The sequence below is a fragment of the Bombus huntii genome, chromosome 7, assembly GCF_024542735.1.
Source record: "Bombus huntii isolate Logan2020A chromosome 7, iyBomHunt1.1, whole genome shotgun sequence".
Classification (NCBI taxonomy): Eukaryota; Metazoa; Arthropoda; class Insecta; order Hymenoptera; family Apidae; genus Bombus; species Bombus huntii.
Genome location: NC_066244.1, coordinates 1,648,819 through 1,670,711, shown reverse-complemented (window position 1 = coordinate 1,670,711; position 21,893 = coordinate 1,648,819). Strand labels below are relative to the sequence as shown.

Genomic DNA, 21,893 nt, shown 5'->3' with positions numbered 1-21,893 from the left:
AGTATATCAGGTTTTATCTTTTCGAAAACACGTAAGGACGACGTCCCTTCATTTTTATTCATGGATTCTATTGGAAATCAATAGCCAAAATGTTGATTTGTTAATTAATATCATTAACTATATCTAGATAACTATAAATAGTGATTGCGAAAATAAGAGTCAAAAAATGTTTCTGTAATCTTGTAATACCGTATACTGTACATCTATATTTCGTCTGCTATATCACTGGTATCATTGATGAATATCATATGTATATATATATATATATATATTCAGTGTGTAATGTATTCCAGTGTATACATATTTATATGAATGAATTTTTGTAGTTTAAATTAAAAAATGTCTGCTCTAAGCTGTAGCGCCATCAGTTACGAATTAGGAACTACATGCGGTGAACTAAGTATAACCTATATCGTTCAAGAATCTTTGAATGCACGTGTATTCTTTTACAAGTATAATTTGTAAACATTTAAATGACTATTACAATATCTCTTTACAAAACGTAGTAATATAAAAGTATATATAAAATATAGTATAAAAGTAATATAAAAACAAAATGCAGCACGACGACGTGAGTACATTAAAAACTTCTTATATTTTTAATATTTCATACAATGATAAATTGTTTTAGGTCGTATGGAGCGTCATCAATAAATCCTTCTGTTCTTTTAAAGTAAAGTATGTATGACTTAAAAAGCAGAATAATGGTTTTGTGTGATTGTGATATAATTTACTCTTTACTTTTGTAGTACAAAGTCGCAGAGGTTTTGTCGCAATGAATATAATCTTACGGGTTTATGCAGTAGAGCGTCTTGTCCTCTTGCAAACAGTCAGTATGCTACAGTTAGGGAAGAAAATGGTATTATTTACTTATACATGAGAACAGCAGAAAGGTAAAAATTTAACTTAGATGTTATATTCTTTCAAAACTGTCTAATATTAATTGTACATTCTATTCCTTATAGAATACATTTCCCAAAGAATGCGTGGGAAAGGGTGAAGCTTTCCAGAAATTTTGAAAAAGCAATACAGCAAATCAATGAAAATTTATTGTATTGGCCTGGTTTCATAAAAGCAAAATGCAAGCAAAGATTTATAAAAATTACACAATACCTCTTACGTATGAGAAGAATAAGATTGAGAAGACAAAAACAAATTGTACCAATTCAAAGAAAAATTGAAAGGAGAGAAAGACGCAGAGAAGAAAAGGCTCTTATAGCTGCCAGATTAGAAACTGCAATAGAAAAACAACTTATGGAAAGATTAAAACAGGGCATGGTACACATTCTTCTCTTTATAATTATACATATAAATTTTAATATCTAAATTTTCTTCTTCATCGTCATTTTTCTTTCAGTATAATGATGTTTACAATTTCCCACAAAAAGTGTTTGACAAAGCTGTTGAAGCTGTTGAAGTTGAAGGTGAAAGTGAGGCTGAGAGTGAAGGAGAAGAAGAAAAGGAACAAGAAATTGAGAAAGAAGTAGAGTTAGAATTAGAAGCAGATGAGAAGGAGAGAGAAAGAGAGGCAAATACACCTCATTTCATAGAAGCAGAAACTGATGACGAAGATGAGGACGATAATTTTGATATTCAAGAAGTATCTATGGTAATTTGTCCTTCATTTAGATATAAATATATGTATTATCCTCGTTTAAATATGAATTACTGAGTGTTACATCGCCATTTTCTGTTTAATATTAATTAATCCATTTTAACAGGATGAGGACAGTGATTCAGGACAAAAAGAGGAGATTGAATTATCTGACGACTTTGTATCTGACAATGATGATATTGAAGTAACTAATATTATAATCTTTTACTTTTATTCTTATTTATAATACGATTGCATTTAAAATTATCGTGTTATTATAGGATCTGGTACCTACAACCAGCAAAAATGCAAAGAAAGTAATTGTCAGGAAACAGAAATCGCAAAAGAGAGTCCGTCCAAGGGTCGAAATTGAATACGAGATGGAACAGGAACCATATGAAAGAGATCAAGCGAGATAAATTTTCAGTTAGGATATTTGTAATTATATTTCTAATAAAATTAAAATTATTCTATACTTTTTCAGTATATAATATCCCTATACTTTCTTAATTTCTATTATTAACATAACGTTTTTATAATATATTTATAATATATATTATCTTAATATATATGTGGTTATATATATATATATACATAATATTTTCATATAATTGAGGAATAAAAAAGTTCAAAATTGGCGCTAGCTTAAAGTAGCATCCAGAAGCATTTATAAAAATCATAGATGGCATCCTTTCGAACAGAAATTCGCAGGCTAGCAGACGACACGTTTGTACATACGGAACAAGGTAAATTCTTCTGATTTTCTGCATGAAAAACATAAATGAATATGAATGAACAAGTCACAATTGACAGAATCTTGACTCAAATAAATTGTTATTGATTAAAAAACGTGACATAAATGACACAAATGCAGCATTGAAATCTCATTTAATCGTGCATTATATGTGCTGTTTATCCTTTATGTATATACTTGAATACATGCTTTTCAAACCAGAAATCATAAATACTTGAGTAGGACCTTAACAGGTGCTCACTAAATGAGTTAACAAGTACGCTGTCAAAATGGATATATAATATACCTGCATTATTGTGTAGACCAGATATAATCATTTAAATGAAGTAACTCCTCATACACTGTAGAGAAAAAAAGAAAGAGGAAAGAAAGATTGGTAAAATTATTGACAGCTTTCAAATAAATTCAAAGAAGTTTCTATCACTCATCAAATCATTGGTCGCGTGAACAAAGTTGACCATTGTTGCGGATTCCGTGCAGGAGTGTCATAGTCATAAATATAATAAATCGCCTCCAGGCAAATGTCACGAACAACGCGTTATCCGTGGCCCGTGACAGTGCCTTTGTTTGCTATAAATAGAAAAAGTAGGTTATCCGCGAAATCAATTCTGAAAATAGAGTAATTAACTAAATATACTTATCATTTTGTGTGTAACATTTGTAAAGAGAATCTGACATATTACGATTTTTATTGTCTTCCAGAATTATTTTTGTTTTATTTCATAAATCTTACTGCAATTTATTTGTTTGAAACGTTTATTAAAATGCATAAATAATGTGATTACAAGCAAATTTTGTTATGATTAATATATATTTGTATGTGATATAATAGTGTTAAGAGTAGTTGTTAAATATTGTTAATGGAATGTTAACTTTGCTTTGTGTAATGTATGATAATCTGCATGTATGTATTGAAAATATTGATTACATTTCAGTATGCTTCTTTGTGGTATGCTGTTTCATTAATGTAAAATTTGTTTTCTATTTACAGGCATATTATGAAACTTTTAAAAGAACGTTTTGATTTTTGTAATGAAAATTGAAAGGAGAAATGATTTTAATATAGATTGATTCAGATCTTGCATCCTTTTAAACTTACTTTTTATTTTGTGCGTCAATGCCAAAATATTAGATAATTTCACTATGGAACTGAACAATGTGGGAAACAGTAAAAGTTCCATATATATGGCAATATCATTTAAAAAACTGTGTTTGGCAACAGTGTCTTTACCTCTGGTCACACTTTTAGTCTGTTTTGTTACAGCATATATCTTTCAACAAGATGATATCCATGAAACACACTGCAAGGTATGGAATTCACATACCTATTATGATTGTGATCAGTATATTAAATTTTATTACCTCTCCTAATTTATCTATTTTTTATTTTAGGTTTATAATGTACTTCCATCGATCTCAGCTATCACTGGTATATCTCCTCAACGATATTTGTGGCGCATAAGCATAGCTCTACACATAGGTCCTCGCTTAATTATTGCTACTGTATATTATTCATATTATTATAAAATACTTAAAACAGTTGAAGATGTACCTTCCAAAATTATGGGATTTAGACTTTTAGATCTATGTTATTGGTTAAGCATGGCAGAAGTGGCAGCACTATGTGGAGTCACATATATTTCTAACAGAGAAAATTATTGTGAGTAATAATATAAGATATAATAGAGACTATTTGTATACTGAAGGGTAAAAGATAAAATACTAGAATTTATTAATAACATGTCATAAATTATGTATATAATCATCTAAAAATTGACTTAACAAGAAATGCTACCTTTCAGATGTGCATGAAAAAATTTTCATTATCTTTATGATCAGTTCTTTAACATATATGCTAGCAGAAGTGAGATTGGGTCGTCTTGTAACACCAAATGCACCAAGTCTTCAATACAAACAGGCACTTTTTGTAACTAGTCTTGTTAGTACTGTTGGTCTCATCGTTTTCTTTCTAAAGCATAGGTTACTATGTCATGATCTCGGTAAGAAAATTAACATATTTTAAAGAAATTTAATAATTACAAATATTGATATTATATACAAAATTTAGATATAAGTATTTACAAAATCTTTAGTAATGCATCAAAATATAAATAAGTCATAGTTATGAGATACATACATATAATTCGCTACATATAAAAAATTTAGTTGCACTGTGTAAAACTTATAATATTTTTCTTAACAGCATTTAGCTGGTTTTCCTTTTGCGAGTATGTGATTGCCTCTGCAAATATGGGTTTTCATGCAACCGTAATTCTAGACTTTCCCAAGGAGCAGCTGGTTGTTGGAAATGGTTTACCTGCCTCAAAGGTGGATTAACTTGTAACATTTTATATTCATTATTATCTTATTATTGTCATCAAAGTGCCTACTGCCACTGTCTGGAAGTGCTATTGCCAAAAGTGAAAAAGTATATAATACCATACTATATATAGCTGAGTATCCACTAATGAATATTGGTAAATATTTCTTAATAAAATAATTGTACATTATATGAATGAAATCAAAACCTTAATGAAATCAAATATTCAATGTTCTTATCTTAAGGAAAACAATTACGAATGCAAGATCTATATAGCAGTTATAATTTATATTTCTCCTTTTTATAAACTTACTTTGACTGATTATAAATTTATTTAAATTATAATTTATACTCAATAGTACTTTTAAAAATATTTATTTGTGACATATTTAAATATTTCAATAAATATATCACAGATAATGATTTTTATTAAAAGATATTTTATATATTTGGTGGATACTTGATTTAAAGCACAATACTTTTTCTTCTAGCAGATTTGATCAAAATAGTATTAATTATATTCTTTTATGTAATGCTGCAGATATGTAAGATACTTTTTACTTTAGCATTTCTTAGTTACTGATGACTTTTTTCATAAATACAGTTTCCAATTATTTCATATGAAAAGGCACAACTGAAGATTAAAGCTAAAAGGGAAAAAGTATATTTTAAAAATCTAGCGCTTCCAAAGTATGGCACTGGTATCTTCCCAGGCAATGAGAAAAAATCTTAAATGGCCTTTTAGGTAATGAGAATTTGTAGTGATACGGGACAAATGTGTATCCTACATACAAACAATATTAAGCTTAAAAGTCCAAAATAATAAAATTTCATATTTTATTTGTGTGCATCTATTGCAAAAAGAAAAAAAAGGAATTATTATTAGCACAAAGTAAATGCCCTTTTATAGTGAATATTAAATTGCTTCTCTGGAAGTTCTTTAAGATGTGAGATTTCTAGTCAGTATTTCATTCTAGTCCTTTTATAACTTTTTCTTTCCTTTTTTTTTCTATCTTTTTTTATCTGCTTTAAAAGGAGCATTGTTATCATGTCATGAATTTTTGACACATTGTTAGCATGTAGGATGCATTTACCTACGTTTATGAAATAACTGTATGTAATTTTAATTTAAGATACAGTAGAGATATTATTCATCATTGTACAGTTGTAATACCATTAATATATTTTATCGTATGCATATAATACACAAATCACACATCATATAAAAATGAAAGGAAAAATATAACCAAAAGAGATATAAGTTACTCAATATTCACGTACCATGGATTATAGCAATACTGTGTTATGAACATAAGGATGAATTACCATGTTCATATATGTAGCATATAATCTTTAAGTGCAATCGATTGGTATTCAAGTAATCTCAACGAAAATAGAAAATGCTGACAGAAAGTGAAATTGATGACTATCTTGTACGATATGTTCCCGACCAAAGCATGAATATTACGTCCAAAAACCACGGAGTAAATTGAAAAAGTTAATTCAGATCACTGTTTGTACTTGTACTAAATTTTATAATCACATTACACCCTTTCAAGATACTCACATTAAATATTTCACAGAAAGTATTAAATAAGAAAAAGGAAAAACTGTTTGTGATGAAGTGCACTATTATTGTTATTGGAATCAGTTGTATAAATCCCAAACATTACACATATAATTATGAGAATATTACTTAAGTAAGATCATGATTGCGTTTCTTAAAAATTTTGTTTCAAATGCAACTAGCTTGAAGTATGTTTACATCGTACAATTTGATATAAGGAATTTTTTCTTATATTGCTTTTACTCTTTTGTTGATGAATACATGTCGTCAATGTATTTCTGTATTATTTACAAAAACGATTACATAACATTTCTTTTTGTGCTGTAATATATTAAATTATTGTTTTATAAATTCGATTGCCAAGTGTTCAAAAGCATGTGAAAATTGTAAGTCATGTACAATCACTCGAGCAACATATATTGGTGGTTTTTATTGTAATACAAAAGCAAGCGTTTGTACTCGTTTAGATAAATATTTATAGAAAGGGAGCCATCTTCGATTTCGATAATCTTTTAATATATTGTCAAAATCACCATCCTAAATTGTATTGTGAAACCGTATTCCGTAAAGACCAAATTTAGCGTATCTATTCATTTCTGTTTAAGTTGAAATAGGGGTTGGATTAGCTTAGATCTTTTTCGGGTGAGAGTGCAGGGGCTGGGACGAAGTCCCTTCCATGCCCACACCTTTACTGCATAACATACGTCATTTTGTAGTAACGAAATTAAATACAACGAGCTGTTCAATACTGATCGTGAGTTATCTTTTTTTTGTTGAAAAAGTTTAAAAAGTTAGTTCTGTAGAAGTTATAAGAAATACCAATAGCATAGTCTTCAGTATGTAAAGATAAAGAGGAAAGATAAACAAGAGCATTCGATTTACATTTATGCATTTTATTAAATACAAATGGTGCCCAGAAAATTATGTATTTTTGAGTAAACGTTTTTTCATAATAACTTTTTAATAAACAATGACCTCCAACTAAAACCTTCACGGCACTACCTAGGATGATGACACTGATAATATATTAAAAAATTATCGAAAGAGGGGCTGCCTTTCTGTAAATATCTACCTTCGTTCGTAATCGTCACACAGAAATAATTACGGGCTATTACTAATTAATTTATCGGTACAAATATTAAAATCTGTGCCAAGTGATGTATTAAAGATACTGTATGTACCATATTACATAAATTTTGATTTGACAACAGAATATCTTTAATGAATCACTTATTCATGATTAACCATTTTTATAATTTTACTTTGTTTGAATATATGTACTATTTCGAAATTGAACGAATTTCTATACTTTATGCACACAAAATGAAACATACACTGTTTTTCTATGATAATTGCAAAAATAGTTTATTTCGCTCTATATAGGGCGTTTCAAAGAGGATGTACAAATTTTTGGGAGATTATAACGGATAATTTTATATATGAAGATTCTGTTCTTAATGTATGTTTAGTTAATAAATTACAATTTTATCGATATCGTAATAAACTTATACATTCAATGAAAATATCAGTATCAATGTAATATTTGTTACATGAAATTTATAAAACTACTAATGCAATGTTTGTAATATTCGAGGTTTGTGATCTTATTATCATTGCGATAAAACGTTTTAGAGGATTATAATTGCTTATAATTCTATAATTATTTTGAAACTTTATTATGAGTATAATACATTAGATATTATATAATATAGACGGGATTATAAATAAACGCACGTAAATAGCAGACTAATAAGATCTAAATTAAGAAATCCAATCTTAATTTTTCTAAAGTTCTATTGAATTGTATTATATGTAAAGTCATTAATAGATAAATACTAGAAATCGACATTTGTGATTTAATTTTATATTTTCAGGATATTGAAGTATCAAAATATAAAAAATTGCATTTATCTTCCAAGAATAGAATTGTTAGCTCAAAAAATAATTGCGTTATTATAAATAAACAAATAATTGAAATTAAACTTGGATTTCTATCGTGAAGTAATTAAGAAAATTATTTTAATTATTATAAATAGAAAATTTATATAAACCTACAAAACTAAAAATATTTGTGTTCACACAGTATAGCTAAAATAATTCTCAATTTAATTATTAATTAGCACAATATATTTTTTATTGAAAAAGTTATTTTTCGCTAAAATAATCTCCCAAACAATTGTTCAGAATCTTCCTCTCTCTTGCGTACGACAACTTACGTGAGAATATATTCGGAATTACTATAAATATTGACACATACATTTAACTAGATAATATTGTATCCATCGCTATTCATTTCAGTATCTGATTTTATAGAAAACTTGTACATAAATATTATCTTTATATTATATAAACAATCACTCGCTGGTTCAAGCGGCAGAGAAAGGTACCGCAGTTCATATAAAATAGGATCGTCTTTGTCGATGTCAGATTGTGACTTGTAGCAACCTTAACTTGTGTCGGATCTCTATTTAATTATGTCAGCCAGTTGGCATGATAACACTGTCATGAAATAGGCTGAACGCCTCCGTGCCGCTGTTCGAACAAGTCTATTCTGTAAAGTACATAGTTGGAAGCGGGTTCTGGAGCAGAGTGATACCTGCACTATAATTCTAGCAATTATATATTAAAACCGCCACACTTACACTTTGCTCTCTCTGCCTCGTGTGTACATAGAGCAAATGCACATATACATATATACAGATACGAACATAGTCGAAAATATTGAAAACACAGTGAGAGAAATTTTTTATCGCGATTCATACTCGGATCAAGAGAGTTGATGGTAACAGTTGGCATATAGAATCTTGATTGATCGAAGATTATGAGGGTATTCTAGTTTAGAAAGCTTAAAATTCGATTTTTGGATCTTTTCATTGCATAGGTGATAAAAATGTGTTCCTAAAATATTTATGTAGGTATATGATATGCATAAAATTGAGATAGCGGTACACAGGTTTAACAATTCATAAGTATTAGGACACTTACTGATTTTATGTACCATGTAGTAATTGATCCAGATTATTAAGAAACCGATTAATCGGTCAGAATTATGCATTTCGAGTTAAGAATATGTGAAAAATGTTTATAAATGTTATTTATGCAGAAATTGTGGAAAATAATAAATTGTATATTGAAGTCCGCAATTTGTTAATTTAAATTTCATTTCAGAGTGATATATTCATGGATGATAACGATTTAGAACAAGCAAAAAATATTTGTAAAAGTTATTTACAAAAATTATAGAAAACAATTAATCGACAATTCTATACTGACACTCACAATTCTTTGATTTGACCACTTCATTGAGAATATTTTAAATAAATTAAATATTTTTATTATTAACTTTTATTAATATTTTTTATTTTTGAAATACATGAAACCAAAGATCAATAAATACGGTGGACAATCTAATAATATCAGAATCCCGGGAAAATAAACGTTAATTGCATTATTTATAATTGACGACATTTTTATACCATATATATACATTATACAGCTGTTCTATATTATAAAATTTTAAACCAATTATAATAATTAGACTGCGGATGTTTATAAACATAAAATATGTAGATATATACATAAAAATAAACAAAATATGTCAGAAATATATTTAATGTATGTTTAAAATTTCAAATATTTAACAATTGAATATCTAGCAATATCTAATAATAAATTACAAACAATTTGTCCAAATTTGCCGTTGTTAATTGATGATATTTGCGTGTAAAATATAACACTCGTCAGTCTTTTCAAATATTTGTATTTCACAAAATTTAAGAACAGTTCTCAGACATTTCCATCCTACTCGCCACACAGCTCACGTTGGAGGTAACGATGCGAATTAATCAAATCGAACTATCTTAATTCGAAACACGTGGTATTACATCTGACGCTTAACCAACCATACGAAATTTCAAATACATAGTTTAACGTAGTCCATATTTAACATTGATTACATATTATTGTTACTAGCACTTTATACAGTTATGATAAACTAAATCAATATAATAGGATAAATACGTCACATAAGCATGTAATATGTTTTTACACATGTGTTTAAACATAAATGTGCAAAATATCCGCATTATGCAAAGAGTGGAAAACAAAAAAAAGCACATTTTTATAGTCTTTTATAGTCTATAGTTATATAACAAATTTCTATCGGGTTTTCGTTTTTCTACTTGCATTCTATAAAAATGTGCACTTGCATAAACTTCTGCAGTCTAACAATAACTCCAAAGGTTTTAATCTGATGTTACTGATGTTATTAAAATAAAAAATTTAATAAAATTAAATTTATTAGGTTTATCTCATTTTCCGTATTGTGTCCTAATACTTATGAAGTACTTAAGGTGTAAGCTAATTAAAGCTAATTATAATGACGCCGAAAAGTTTGAATGCATTCTGCCTAAATTAGTATTTCTCAAATTGGTGGCACAGTTCTCTCGAAAACCATCAATTAACTTGCGCTTTTGCACGTATACAGAATAACATTGGCTATTGTTTGAGTTAGAATTATATCGTTACCTATGATTTCTTCTCTTTTAAGATTAAAAACAGTCGCAAAGACCGACGTTTTGACAAATATTGTATGTACATTACTTATAATAGTACAGACGATATCTAACTTATGTAACTTTAAAATAATACTAAAATAATTCATTTGCGTCATAAAATGTTCAATCTGTGCCACCATTTATCTAAAACTAATATAACCTCTATTTTCCTATATTGTGATATTGACATGAACTATTCGAAATATCTACATACAATATCATTTCTTGTCACGTACCAAAAATCAATAAAAACTAGTCGTCTAAATCGGAATATCCCATAAAGTTTACGATTAAAGAGATGAAAACTGAAAAATGTCGGGACAAATTTTAGAGATATACATATGTATTATTTATTTAATATCTCTAAATCGTTGCATGCATGTACGCACGTTAGTGTTTTCGAGAGGAGCTTTTTACCATTTGACGACGCAAGTTTCAACAGGTATTTAAAATCTCATCTTCGAAAGATGGAATTTGTAGAATACACGATAAAAAAAATTGTAAGAGACTTTTATTACGATAATACATTCGCTCTCTCGGAATGATTAAAGAGAGAAAAATACAGTTGATGAAACTATGATGAAATTAATTAAAAATATTTGCTCTGCTCGTAGGATATTATTCGTGTTTTTTATTCTTTAGGCCGACAATATTAAGTTTAAGGTCAACATTTTACGTATAGTTATTTGCAAGCAGGATACGAGACGTTGTCTCGTAACTATAGAATCATTCTAAAATTTTATATTCTGTATATGTTATTAGATTTCCAACCCTTATCAACAATAAAAAATAATGAACGAAGCGTTCCATGTTTTAAATCATATTAAGAAACCATATTTCGTTTAAAATAAACAAAAATAGATCAAATTTCACTGGCAAAAAGGCAACTACAAGTGAAAACGTAAAGAATTAGATTACTTTTTCTTTCATAACTGCAGAACCAATATAACAAAATATTTAATTACACAAAAATTGAGATCGTTATCAGAATACAATAAAATGAAATTATAAGAGTAATCTACGTAATAATATGTGAAATCCCTTCTATTTTCAATACGTTTAACTGTTCGATTTTGTATACTTTTGATCAGATTCTGTCGTGTTGTATCTTTTACCTCGTACTTGCATAGGAACTACAACTTTTAGAATGGTTTTATAGTTGTAAGACACAGAGTATATACATATATATTTTTTCTTGTTTTTACTAAAGATTCAGGAATTCCGCACACCAGAAGCTGTAAACTTGTAAACTTAATCGAACGTATTAATTAGCAATAATGAAACAACCAGAACATATCGATTCGATACAATGGTCGAAACTTTGATTTCTGTATAAAAATGTGGATTTATCGCCATTTACAATAAAAATAGCGGGAAATTAGAAAAGATTCGCAATTTATTGAAATGAAAAATTTTAAACATGTTTTATTTTTACATAATTTAGATATCGAAAGTATTCTTTTAATTCAATAAGCAATACGTCCAGAAATGGAAATCTTAATAATTTTTCTTTCGCGATACGCCAATTATTTAAATAATCGACAATTCTGTGATAATCGGCACAAATATATAGCTGTTTTGCTATAGTGCTTTTGCGTTTGTATAGTAATTCGCGAAGTATACGTATTGTTATTTATACAGTATCTAGTTAAGCTAGTGTAGTTAAAAAATATATAATTTGTTTACAATTTTTCCAGAGCTGTTCTTTTTTAATTTCGAATAGCGATTTTGTTATATATAGGTTGCGGATCTTTGTGCAAATTTATATTCTTATGAATACGATTAAAAAGATGGAACATAGGTAGGAAATTGTTTTACCTATCAAATCTTATAAGGATTATTATAATTTGGATGTTTTACCTATATATTTTTTCATATTCTATACAGTTTTGCATTTTAAAGTTTTTCATATATGTATAAACATCTAAGAATACGTAGGTATTATCACAGAATTTGCTCATATTCTGATCGACCACCTAATTTCATGAAAAAGTTTTGTAATTCATGATCATTATGCCTAAGAATATAGATTCACTTTATGCATTGGGAAACCATATAAAGGTGTCTGCGAACTTGATATAAAATTATTATTTTCGGTTTTTTATGTAAATACAATTCTAAAAATATGTTTCTATGTAAAAATTGACATATATTGTGTGCCATAGTGTGATACACCCATGAATAGCACAATATGCATATTTGGTAGATATTAAAATATTCTATAAATGCAGTTTTAAACCTTGCTTATTTTGTAGTAAAGTATGTATATTTTATGATAAAGTTTAACGATGGTAAAATAACAATAAACACTAGTAATATTACAAATTACAATAAACAATAAATTCACCCTCAAAAAAAGTTTTCGTGGTTGGTACTTAAAAAGTTAAGTACCAACTTATTTAAATATATGAAATATTTATTAGGTTTTATTTATTCCAGTATTCTTCTGAAGAAGTAATAAATTTATTGAAAAATTATGTTTCCAAATATAATGCAATGGATTAATTTGTTAGGTCAGTATCAGAATTCGTATCATTTTAATGAAAAATCATGAGCAAATATTGTAACTTACTAATGGAAATGAAATACGATATTAAAAATGAAAGATGATACTACCGAGGCGTGATTTCATTACACTTACCATCACGAGTACAATTAAAAAAGATACATTGTGTGTTACGACCGTTCGCGGAGAGACGCGATCGCGAGATAGCACGTCAACGAGAGTTGTAAATTCTCGCTACGATCATGTTAATCGACGCCGCGAAATAGTCGTTCCCCTGTTTCGTTTAGGATAACAGAGGTGGTTTAATGAATATAACACTGTATTAACAGGTTAACATAGAACAATATATTTTACAATAATATGATGAAGATGTTACAGAAATTTGACTCGATTTTGTGATATCTCTAGATAAATTCGTTTGCTCGTCAGATTTGTCGAAGTGTCATGTTTGACTCGTCAGAAGGAACTGCCCGCCCTTCGATTATTTTCGTCTTTTCTGGAAGGCGACCCCCACTACGTTCGGATCACGCCACATTCTTTTACGCGAAGTAAAATAACGGCCACGAGTCGACGTTTCTGGAGGTCGCCCTGCTTAATGAACCATGCGCTTGCCACTACAATGTTTGTTTGCCGGGCAGCCGCGACGATCCGTCTGCGACGTTGTAGGACCGCGAGCGACGGTTAGAAAATACAGCCTGTGGTAAGCCTCGTGGCGTAACATTGTGTTTTTTTATGAATAAAGGTAATCAAATCCATCGAATTATAATTCGATTAATATTATTTTCAAGAAAGTCATAAACGTTGAATATTTTAATACAAATACACGAAATTAAAATGTTTGATTCCAGTAAAAAGCTCATAATGATAAAAATATATTAATCTAACTGTACGATACGATTATATGGGTCATTTAGATTCTATAAATCGACTACGACAGAATGGTGAATTCTTAAATCGTACCGTCGCGTACTCACAAACCTTTAAACAATTTTGTTATGTAAAGTTAATTTAATTTATTAACGATACTCTGTTACTTCATTTTGTAGTAGTACATTTCGATCTATATTCTATATTTTACGTGACGAAGACTATCAATGACACTTACAGTGGCTACGAAAAGTATTTCCCTACCATTGTATTTATTATGCCATTTACATACTATTTAATTAGGTCCGAGTATATTGAATTTCGTATTATTTAATAGTACTTTCATATGATTAGGAAAATTTAATACCAAGAACATGAAATGTATAACCTGATAAAAAAAAACACTTCATTGGAAAATAAGGGTCTTATACCGTTTATAAAATACCTTTTGTAGCCATTGTATTACATAAGATGTAAGATATAATTAAAAAACCAAGAAACTTAAAATTAAACAACTTAACTCAAACCTAAACTGATTTAACAATAGTAGTAAAGGATTAACATCAATTAAATAAGAAGTAACTGGAAACAAGATGTAAAGAAGAAGAATGGCGATTTATCACTGGACAAGGTGTACTCGCGGCACTCGCTACTCTCTGTACTTTTCTGGCACCTCGCGCTTAATCTTCTCTCATACGCACGATTAATGAGAGCGAAAGTGATCGAGCATCACATCCGATTCAAACTTCAGCATGGCTGTTGAAGGTAACTGAACTCCGTTGACCTTAATATAGAAAACGAATGAGTATACGAAATGAACCGCGCGACGACAGATAAAACTCGTAAATTACCAATATACTGCGGATATTTATACATTTACAGGGAATTTGAAAATAAAGAAATGCATAGAATAAATATAATCTAGTGATAAAATCAAGTACAATATATATTTATAAATTTGAATCAAATCTAGTATCCAAAGTTCACTTCAAATACTAGCTGTAAGGTATAATGGTTCTTGCCATTATAATCGCCAAGTATTCGACATTTATAAGCTGGTGCCGAACCTCTGAATGATTCTTCGTAACTTTCGAAAATCTACTTATAACTACGTACTTCGATATTTAAATGAATCGAACCCTTTGTAAGTAGCAATCCAATCAGGAGAGTCTTGTTGAATTCTTCTATTTAAATAAATTCTGTAGAATCATAGACGATAAACGGGATTCCTATAAATTTTGTTTGAACATCCACAGTTGTAACAATTTAAGAACGATAGCCAAGAAAAGTGATTTTAAATGAAGTAGAATTTCTGTTAAAGCGCCGATAAAGTTTCGAACCTATACGAACAACGTTCGATCCTCTTTAGGAGTCCTTTTTTTATTTGTAAAAGTATTCGTAGGGGATTTGTATCTGTCGCATTTACATTCAAGTTTGTTTAAAATTCTCTCTATCGCTTCTTTTCTCGAAATACTTATGAAGAATATGAAGAGCTCGTAAGGTACGAAGGGCTTGAATCTGCACCTACTTGAGTCCAATACTACATATAATGTGCAGAAATTATATAAAATATTGAAAGTAGAGTATTCGTTGTAATATTCAGTAAGTAAAACAAATCTCAACTCAATTTCACAAAAATACGAATCTGCACAAATATCCGCAGTTTAATTATTAAAATATAATGCGATAGTCCAATAGTGAATTATCATTGATTAATGAATAATCAAATATGTGTTGTTCTTTTCGAAATCCGATTTATTTCGTTACTTTTATTTTTGGAGAGATTTCTTGGTTTGGCTGAGTTGGTGTAGTGTAGTGTAACAAGTTACGTCTGTAATCGGCTTAAATAAGGCATCCTGTACCGCGACTGAAGCGTTGTTTCGCGAGAGTGAAGTATTAATTTGTGTGGATTGATTTTTAGAGAGCGAAAGACGTTCGAGATAGATTTTCCATTGTACATGTAACAAGCAAATAATAAAGCGTACCTTGTATGTACCTTTCGGCCGTTCAATTTTTTCTGCTTTTTATTTTATTTTAAGTATGTGTATGTGTTTGAAACACATAAATAAATTATTAGTAACATGTATATAATACTAATAATTCCTATTTACTAAATTAATTCTATGTTTTCAAATAAAATATCAAATAATTTTGATTGTTAACGTTAATTCGAATTTTAAATATTGTATTTTGCATGTGTTTGAGTTATGAGCATAGCCAAGTTATTTTACAACGTAGAAACATTTCTCTTAAAATTGTTTTAATTTTAATTATCCTTGAAAGATACCTATGCACGTGATTAAGCTTGCGTACGTCAGACATTATGAAGAAATCGATATAATATCTCAGAAAACATCTAATCAAGTACAATATACGAAATAAAATAAAAAATTTTCATTTAATAACTAAATAATAAAATAATTCAAGAAAATGTTATTTGCTGATTCAAATAAACTAAAAAACTAATGATCAAATAAGATGATATATCACCAAAATAATCATTTCTCAAATATTTTGTTTAAATAATATCCTGTACCGTGGTCCAATTAGTTTAAATATGATATTGATAGACATTTTTAACGTTCTGTTAACCTTCCAAAATTTCATATAATCAGTTTAATTGTTAATTTAGATTGAGAAAATAATTATAATAAATGGTGACAAAATTTGATTTATTTACACCACTATGAATTTGATAAAGCAAAATAAGAAATCTGAAATGAAAACTTAAATGTTTAAATTATAAGAAATTATAATCTCAAATCAATAATCATTTTTATATATTTATACATAAAATATCAATCCAATTTAGATTTATTTATTGAAAACTAATAAAAGACAATTTGAAACATTCTTAGTTACTAACATTACAAATATCATTTTACTATGGATCGAATGACTGAAAGTTTGGATCCAATTCGTTTTCTTAATTGAATCGACGATATTGTCCTCGTCTTTTGGCTCGAAAAGACAGAACCTTTTGTAATCGATGTATCTTCGCCAATACAACCAATTTTTTGAGAAACATCTAAAATCATAAGTATTCTCTAGTATATATGAATAAAACTAAAGAATAAAAAGGTAAATATACAGGGTGTCTTATATCTAGTAATAATTCCTGTTTCATTGTGCGTTTTGCAGTATCTATACATAAAATGAAACAGTAGAAGGGTTGGAAGTCGGAAGAAGCTAATTTTGGAACCTTTTTGTTTGTCTATTTGTTCGTCCGTTTGTTCGTCTTTTTGCATTCGCATCACATAAAAACTACTGAATGGATTTTGATGGGGGTTTCTTTGTTGTGTGGTTTAGTTTCCAAGGAAAAAAATATGAAAAAATATGTTTCATCCCGATCCGTTTTGTAGAAACTGAGAAGTAGCCTGGCTTCTGAGTTGTATGCGCTTTTATGTTTGGTAAAGGTCAAAGAATAATGGTTATTATTTACGTCGTATTTGTTTTGAAATTGAACATTCTATAATTTAATATTTTTAACTAAGGAGAATAACCTAATTGTTAACATATATAAATATTCATCTGCTTAAAAATTGTTCCATATATTAGTAATCTAAGCGAACGAAGTTGCTGGCAGAAGCTGGTTTAATATTTAATATACAAACATAAGTTGAAATATTAGTTTGCTTAATTACAATTGTGTATTCTGAAGAAATCACAAGTATCATAAGTGTAATATTGAAAGAGATGGGTTCAGGCTTTGATAAAATGAATTAACAGAACACGCTAGGCAGTGTTTATAGAAATTTCCACCGACACGAAAAGCAGGGCCGTGTATCCGACAGAATAAAAAATGTTTTTAAATTAATTAAAAAGTGCTCATAAACCAACCTAAATTTGTGATACGTCAATCGAGGGAGTTTCCTAGAAAAAGATTTCCACGAAGTTTTAGCCCTTACTTCTATTATTAGCATAATTATTAACCTAAACATGATTCATATTTTTCATTTATCTAGGTTCATGCTTGATATTTTTTGTCCTATCCTATAAAGAATTTTGAAGAAAATCTCAGATACCATAATTAGAGTGTTACATTTTGGAAGTTTTACAGATTGTTTTTACTGTAAAACGTATTTTTAAGAAATTAGCAATATTTTAAAAATACAAATTTTTTATTAAAATTATTGAGTGACAATATCTATGTTTTTACAATAGAAGCTGCCTGTCATGTTTATTTCTTACTCATAAATTTTTCAACTTTTGTATAGCTTTTTACCCTTCCATGTGTATAAAGTAGAAATTTATTGCACAAATAGATATACATGAGCGTGTATATGATAATACTGCATAGGTATTTTGACTGTACAGGCGTACTGTACACAAATCGCGTATACTCAAGTATACTTGAGCGTGTGTAGAAGAAGCACAGATTTGTACAAGTCGAAAAACTAAGACGAAAGAAGCGAAAGCGAGTACATCGTCGTCGTCCATCGATTACAGGGTATACTAACGTATACTAACACTATTTAAATATACTTGTGTCGTATGGAGGCTATATGACCGTAAAGTATATTTGTGCAATAAATTTGTGCGCATATACCGCTTAAGTATGTACTTGCGTGTATAGCCGATTTGGAGAGTATGACATTGCTTGTGGCAGTTGGTAGTATCCAGTAAGTGGTAACATTCCTCGTACAGCAGAAGCATTCCTCGTATTATATTATCGTATATTAATCGTAGAGATATTTATTTTATCAGCTGCAAACTACAGAAGGAGGAATACAATACTTTTATTATAAACATTGATAGTTTATATTCTATACCAAGAAGCTCGATTTTTAACACTTTGTAGTCAGCTCTGGATGAAATCTCAAACAATGCGGATTTTTCAAGAATGACGGGGAAATTTTAGAATCTTTCTTACTGAATTTTACTAATTATCGCAAGCAATATCGTACTTGGTGGAAATAATAGATTCCGAAAATAATATTAACCCGCGTTACTTAAGAGAAAATAATAACATAATTTAAATTTAACTTTGATCACTACATATTAACAGCAAAACGTACAAGCACTATAGTATAGAATATACGTCAAACTCGATTGGCTGTTGAGGAATAAAACACACATTATTATATGTTAGATATGTATGTGATACATACATATTATAAGCCTTGTTGAGATACTCGACAAGATCTTCAATGTTGGACGAGTAAATTCTGCAATCAATCATAAAAGCGACGAAGATTGTAAATACTATATACATTTTTTACTCTAATAATAGGGATAGAGGACTACAGCTTCGTCGAAATGGTTTTCTTAGAAAGCTTTCTCGATTAACGTATCACAAGACTAATTTGGTTTTGGAGCACTTTTATCATGCTTACTCTGCTAAATTCTTTAGGATGAATATCTTATTTCGTTGTGTTTTCTGCTTCATCCAATGCAATACATATAAACATAAGTGGAAATACTAGTCTATAGCGGGATTCTGCCAATAAAGACATGCAATGCAATGACAAGTAACAGACAAATATTCAGAAAATATTTTCACATACAATAATGTTATGCTATACTTTTGATTTATTTCTTCATCTAGAATTACCCTCTTCTACTATCAATTACAAAACACCCTGTATATAACGGTGGGATACATATATTTACCGGATGAAGTTTGATCAGCGGTATCAGTTTCATCTTTCACAAGATACCCATTCAATTTCCCTGACTTGGTCACTTTTGTAGAAGGTTCTTTGACTTTGCCCTCGTCGTTCGGTGGACGAGACCTTTTCACTTTCTTTTCATCGGACGCAATGACAGAGTTTAGAGAGTAGGTATCCATACATTTTCTACACCGCCATACGATTCTCGGATCGTAGACGTCGATGTCGACGACAGGGGGTTGATGGCACAGGGGGTGATAGACTTCTTGACATTCTTGACACTCCAGCAGTATCAGTGGACCTAGCTTCGCTCCGTTACAGATCTACAGATTTCATAAAATGAAATTGTAATAAACATGTTAAAGCAGTTATTGTGTAAATGCTCTTTTATACATTTAACTTTTGTCTGTAACTTGGTTCGCATAGATTACCAATACACGGAAATACCTACACATTTTTTATGCTAACGATTAGGTTAATCCCTACAGCTAAAAATATTAAATTATAAAAGATTCGATTTCAAAACAAATACGACATAAGCAATAACCACCGTTGTTTGACTTGTACCAAACACAGGAGCGCATATAACTCAGATACCAGGCTACTTCTCGATTTTTATAAAACGGATCGAGATGAAACATATCCTATTTTCTTTCCCGGATACTAAACTATACATACAGACAATACCCCATCAAAATCCGTTCGAAAGTTTTAATGTGACGAACAAACAGAAAGATACAAATTTCAAAAATTAGTTTCTTCCACTATACGTACAGCTTCTGAGCTGTTCCTAAATTCTTATTTTCTTATTTTTCTTTGTTCAATCTAGAGACACAACCCTTCTATTGCCTTATTATATGCATAGATAATTAGGAGTAATTAGAGTAGCCAAATAGTTGCTTGTTATAATTGTAGGTTAAAGAAAAAGGGAGAGTTGATGGGGCAGTGTTTAAATATAAAAAGTATAAACCATATTTAGAATTTTTATAATCAATCAAATTAAATAAGATTTTTATTTAAAGAGTTTACGAAAAAAGCGGAGAATATCAATTTTTACGAATTTTGACTTTGACATTTTTTGCATGCTATGTCTGAGTATTATGAGTATGAGTAGTATGAGTATTATGTTCTGAGTATTGCGGTGGTTATAACAAGTTAAGGTATACAATGACAAAATGGGGAATATCAAAGAAAAGCAATGTAAGAAAGGGAGAAAGCGGAGAATTATAAATAAAAGTTGAAAATGATGCAGAATAAAATAAGGAATAAAATGATGTTTCATTTTAATAAATGAGAAAATATGAAGGTGTGACATTATATGTACGTATATTGAAAAATAAATTTTCCTTCTTTTATAAAAATGTTAACATTTGATATTCCCTCTTTTCTTAACGGGCCCTTCATTTTATAAAATGATGACAATTTAAATTATTGTTATTAAATTATTTGAATTTAAATAGCGCAGAAACCTTGCATAAAAGTCCATCTCCAGATCCTTCATCAGGAATAGATATCCTCGGAATGTCCCCTTTTTCGCTACAATCCTCGATATTCGCATCAAATATTTTCATCGGTTTCCAATTAATTTCTGTTGTATTATTCGTAGAAAGCAATAGACTGCCGGTTTTTCTCAAGGCTTTATCATTACCTCCTTTACGCCAAGATATTTCGGATTTCTCGTTCGAATTCGCGAACGACTTGCCACGGATTTTCGTATTCTGCAGAAATTTCTTCGGGATCTTAGCCATCAAAGTTTTGTCAAAGCCATACCTACTCTGGATGGACGTATCCAGCATTTTACGAAGTTTCTCCGCACTGTCGTCCTCCGTCGAATGTAACAGCGCTAACGCGTTGAAGAAATCTTGGTCGATGCCAGATGCATCTTCCGCATCCTCGTACATGATGCACACGTTACAACTTTCCCTTGAGACTTATTTTCTTTTTTTTGGGGGGGGGTCTTTTTAGATTTCAGATAAAGTATCTTGCGCTTTCTTAAAGGTGACGAGTAATAACTTTACTCACAGATTGTAATAGTCACAACTAAATTGTAGATCTTTATACATCTATACAAAATTCAAAGATGCATAAATGCATAGGATATATATGATATTTAAAAG

The 21,893-nt window shown here is 29.4% G+C and overlaps 3 protein-coding genes across 5 annotated transcripts; 2 read left to right on the top strand and 1 right to left on the bottom strand.

The window, feature by feature from the left end:
* The first annotated feature begins 361 nt into the window (after window positions 1-361).
* On the top strand, window positions 362-2,069 carry LOC126867253 (protein MAK16 homolog A-like). The gene is made up of 7 exons (XM_050621523.1): window positions 362-571; window positions 632-678; window positions 750-893; window positions 966-1,278; window positions 1,358-1,609; window positions 1,722-1,799; window positions 1,876-2,069. The coding sequence occupies exons 1-7, from the start codon at window positions 557-559 to the stop codon at window positions 2,011-2,013; spliced, it is 987 nt and encodes a 328-aa protein (XP_050477480.1). The 5' UTR covers window positions 362-556; the 3' UTR covers window positions 2,014-2,069.
* Window positions 2,070-2,364: 295 nt separating this feature from the next.
* Window positions 2,365-16,175, top strand: LOC126867260 (post-GPI attachment to proteins factor 2-like). Of its 3 annotated transcripts, none has more exons than XM_050621535.1 (5): window positions 2,365-2,724; window positions 3,340-3,656; window positions 3,741-4,008; window positions 4,151-4,348; window positions 4,552-16,175. In XM_050621535.1, the coding sequence occupies exons 2-5, from the start codon at window positions 3,492-3,494 to the stop codon at window positions 4,683-4,685; spliced, it is 765 nt and encodes a 254-aa protein (XP_050477492.1). In that variant the 5' UTR covers window positions 2,365-2,724; window positions 3,340-3,491; the 3' UTR covers window positions 4,686-16,175. The 3 variants fall into 3 exon arrangements, with proteins under 3 accessions (XP_050477492.1, XP_050477490.1, XP_050477491.1); XM_050621533.1 differs by having other exon boundaries at window positions 2,365-2,933; XM_050621534.1 differs by lacking the exon at window positions 2,365-2,724 and adding an exon at window positions 2,940-3,252.
* A 768-nt stretch (window positions 16,176-16,943) lies between these two features.
* On the bottom strand, window positions 16,944-21,677 carry LOC126867259 (integrator complex subunit 12-like). The gene is made up of 3 exons (XM_050621532.1): window positions 21,246-21,677; window positions 19,778-20,099; window positions 16,944-17,192 (listed from the first exon to the last, which is right to left on the bottom strand). Exons 1-3 carry the CDS (start codon window positions 21,675-21,677, stop codon window positions 17,041-17,043), a joined length of 906 nt encoding a protein of 301 aa, XP_050477489.1. The 3' UTR covers window positions 16,944-17,040.
* Between the last annotated feature and the right edge of the window lie 216 nt (window positions 21,678-21,893).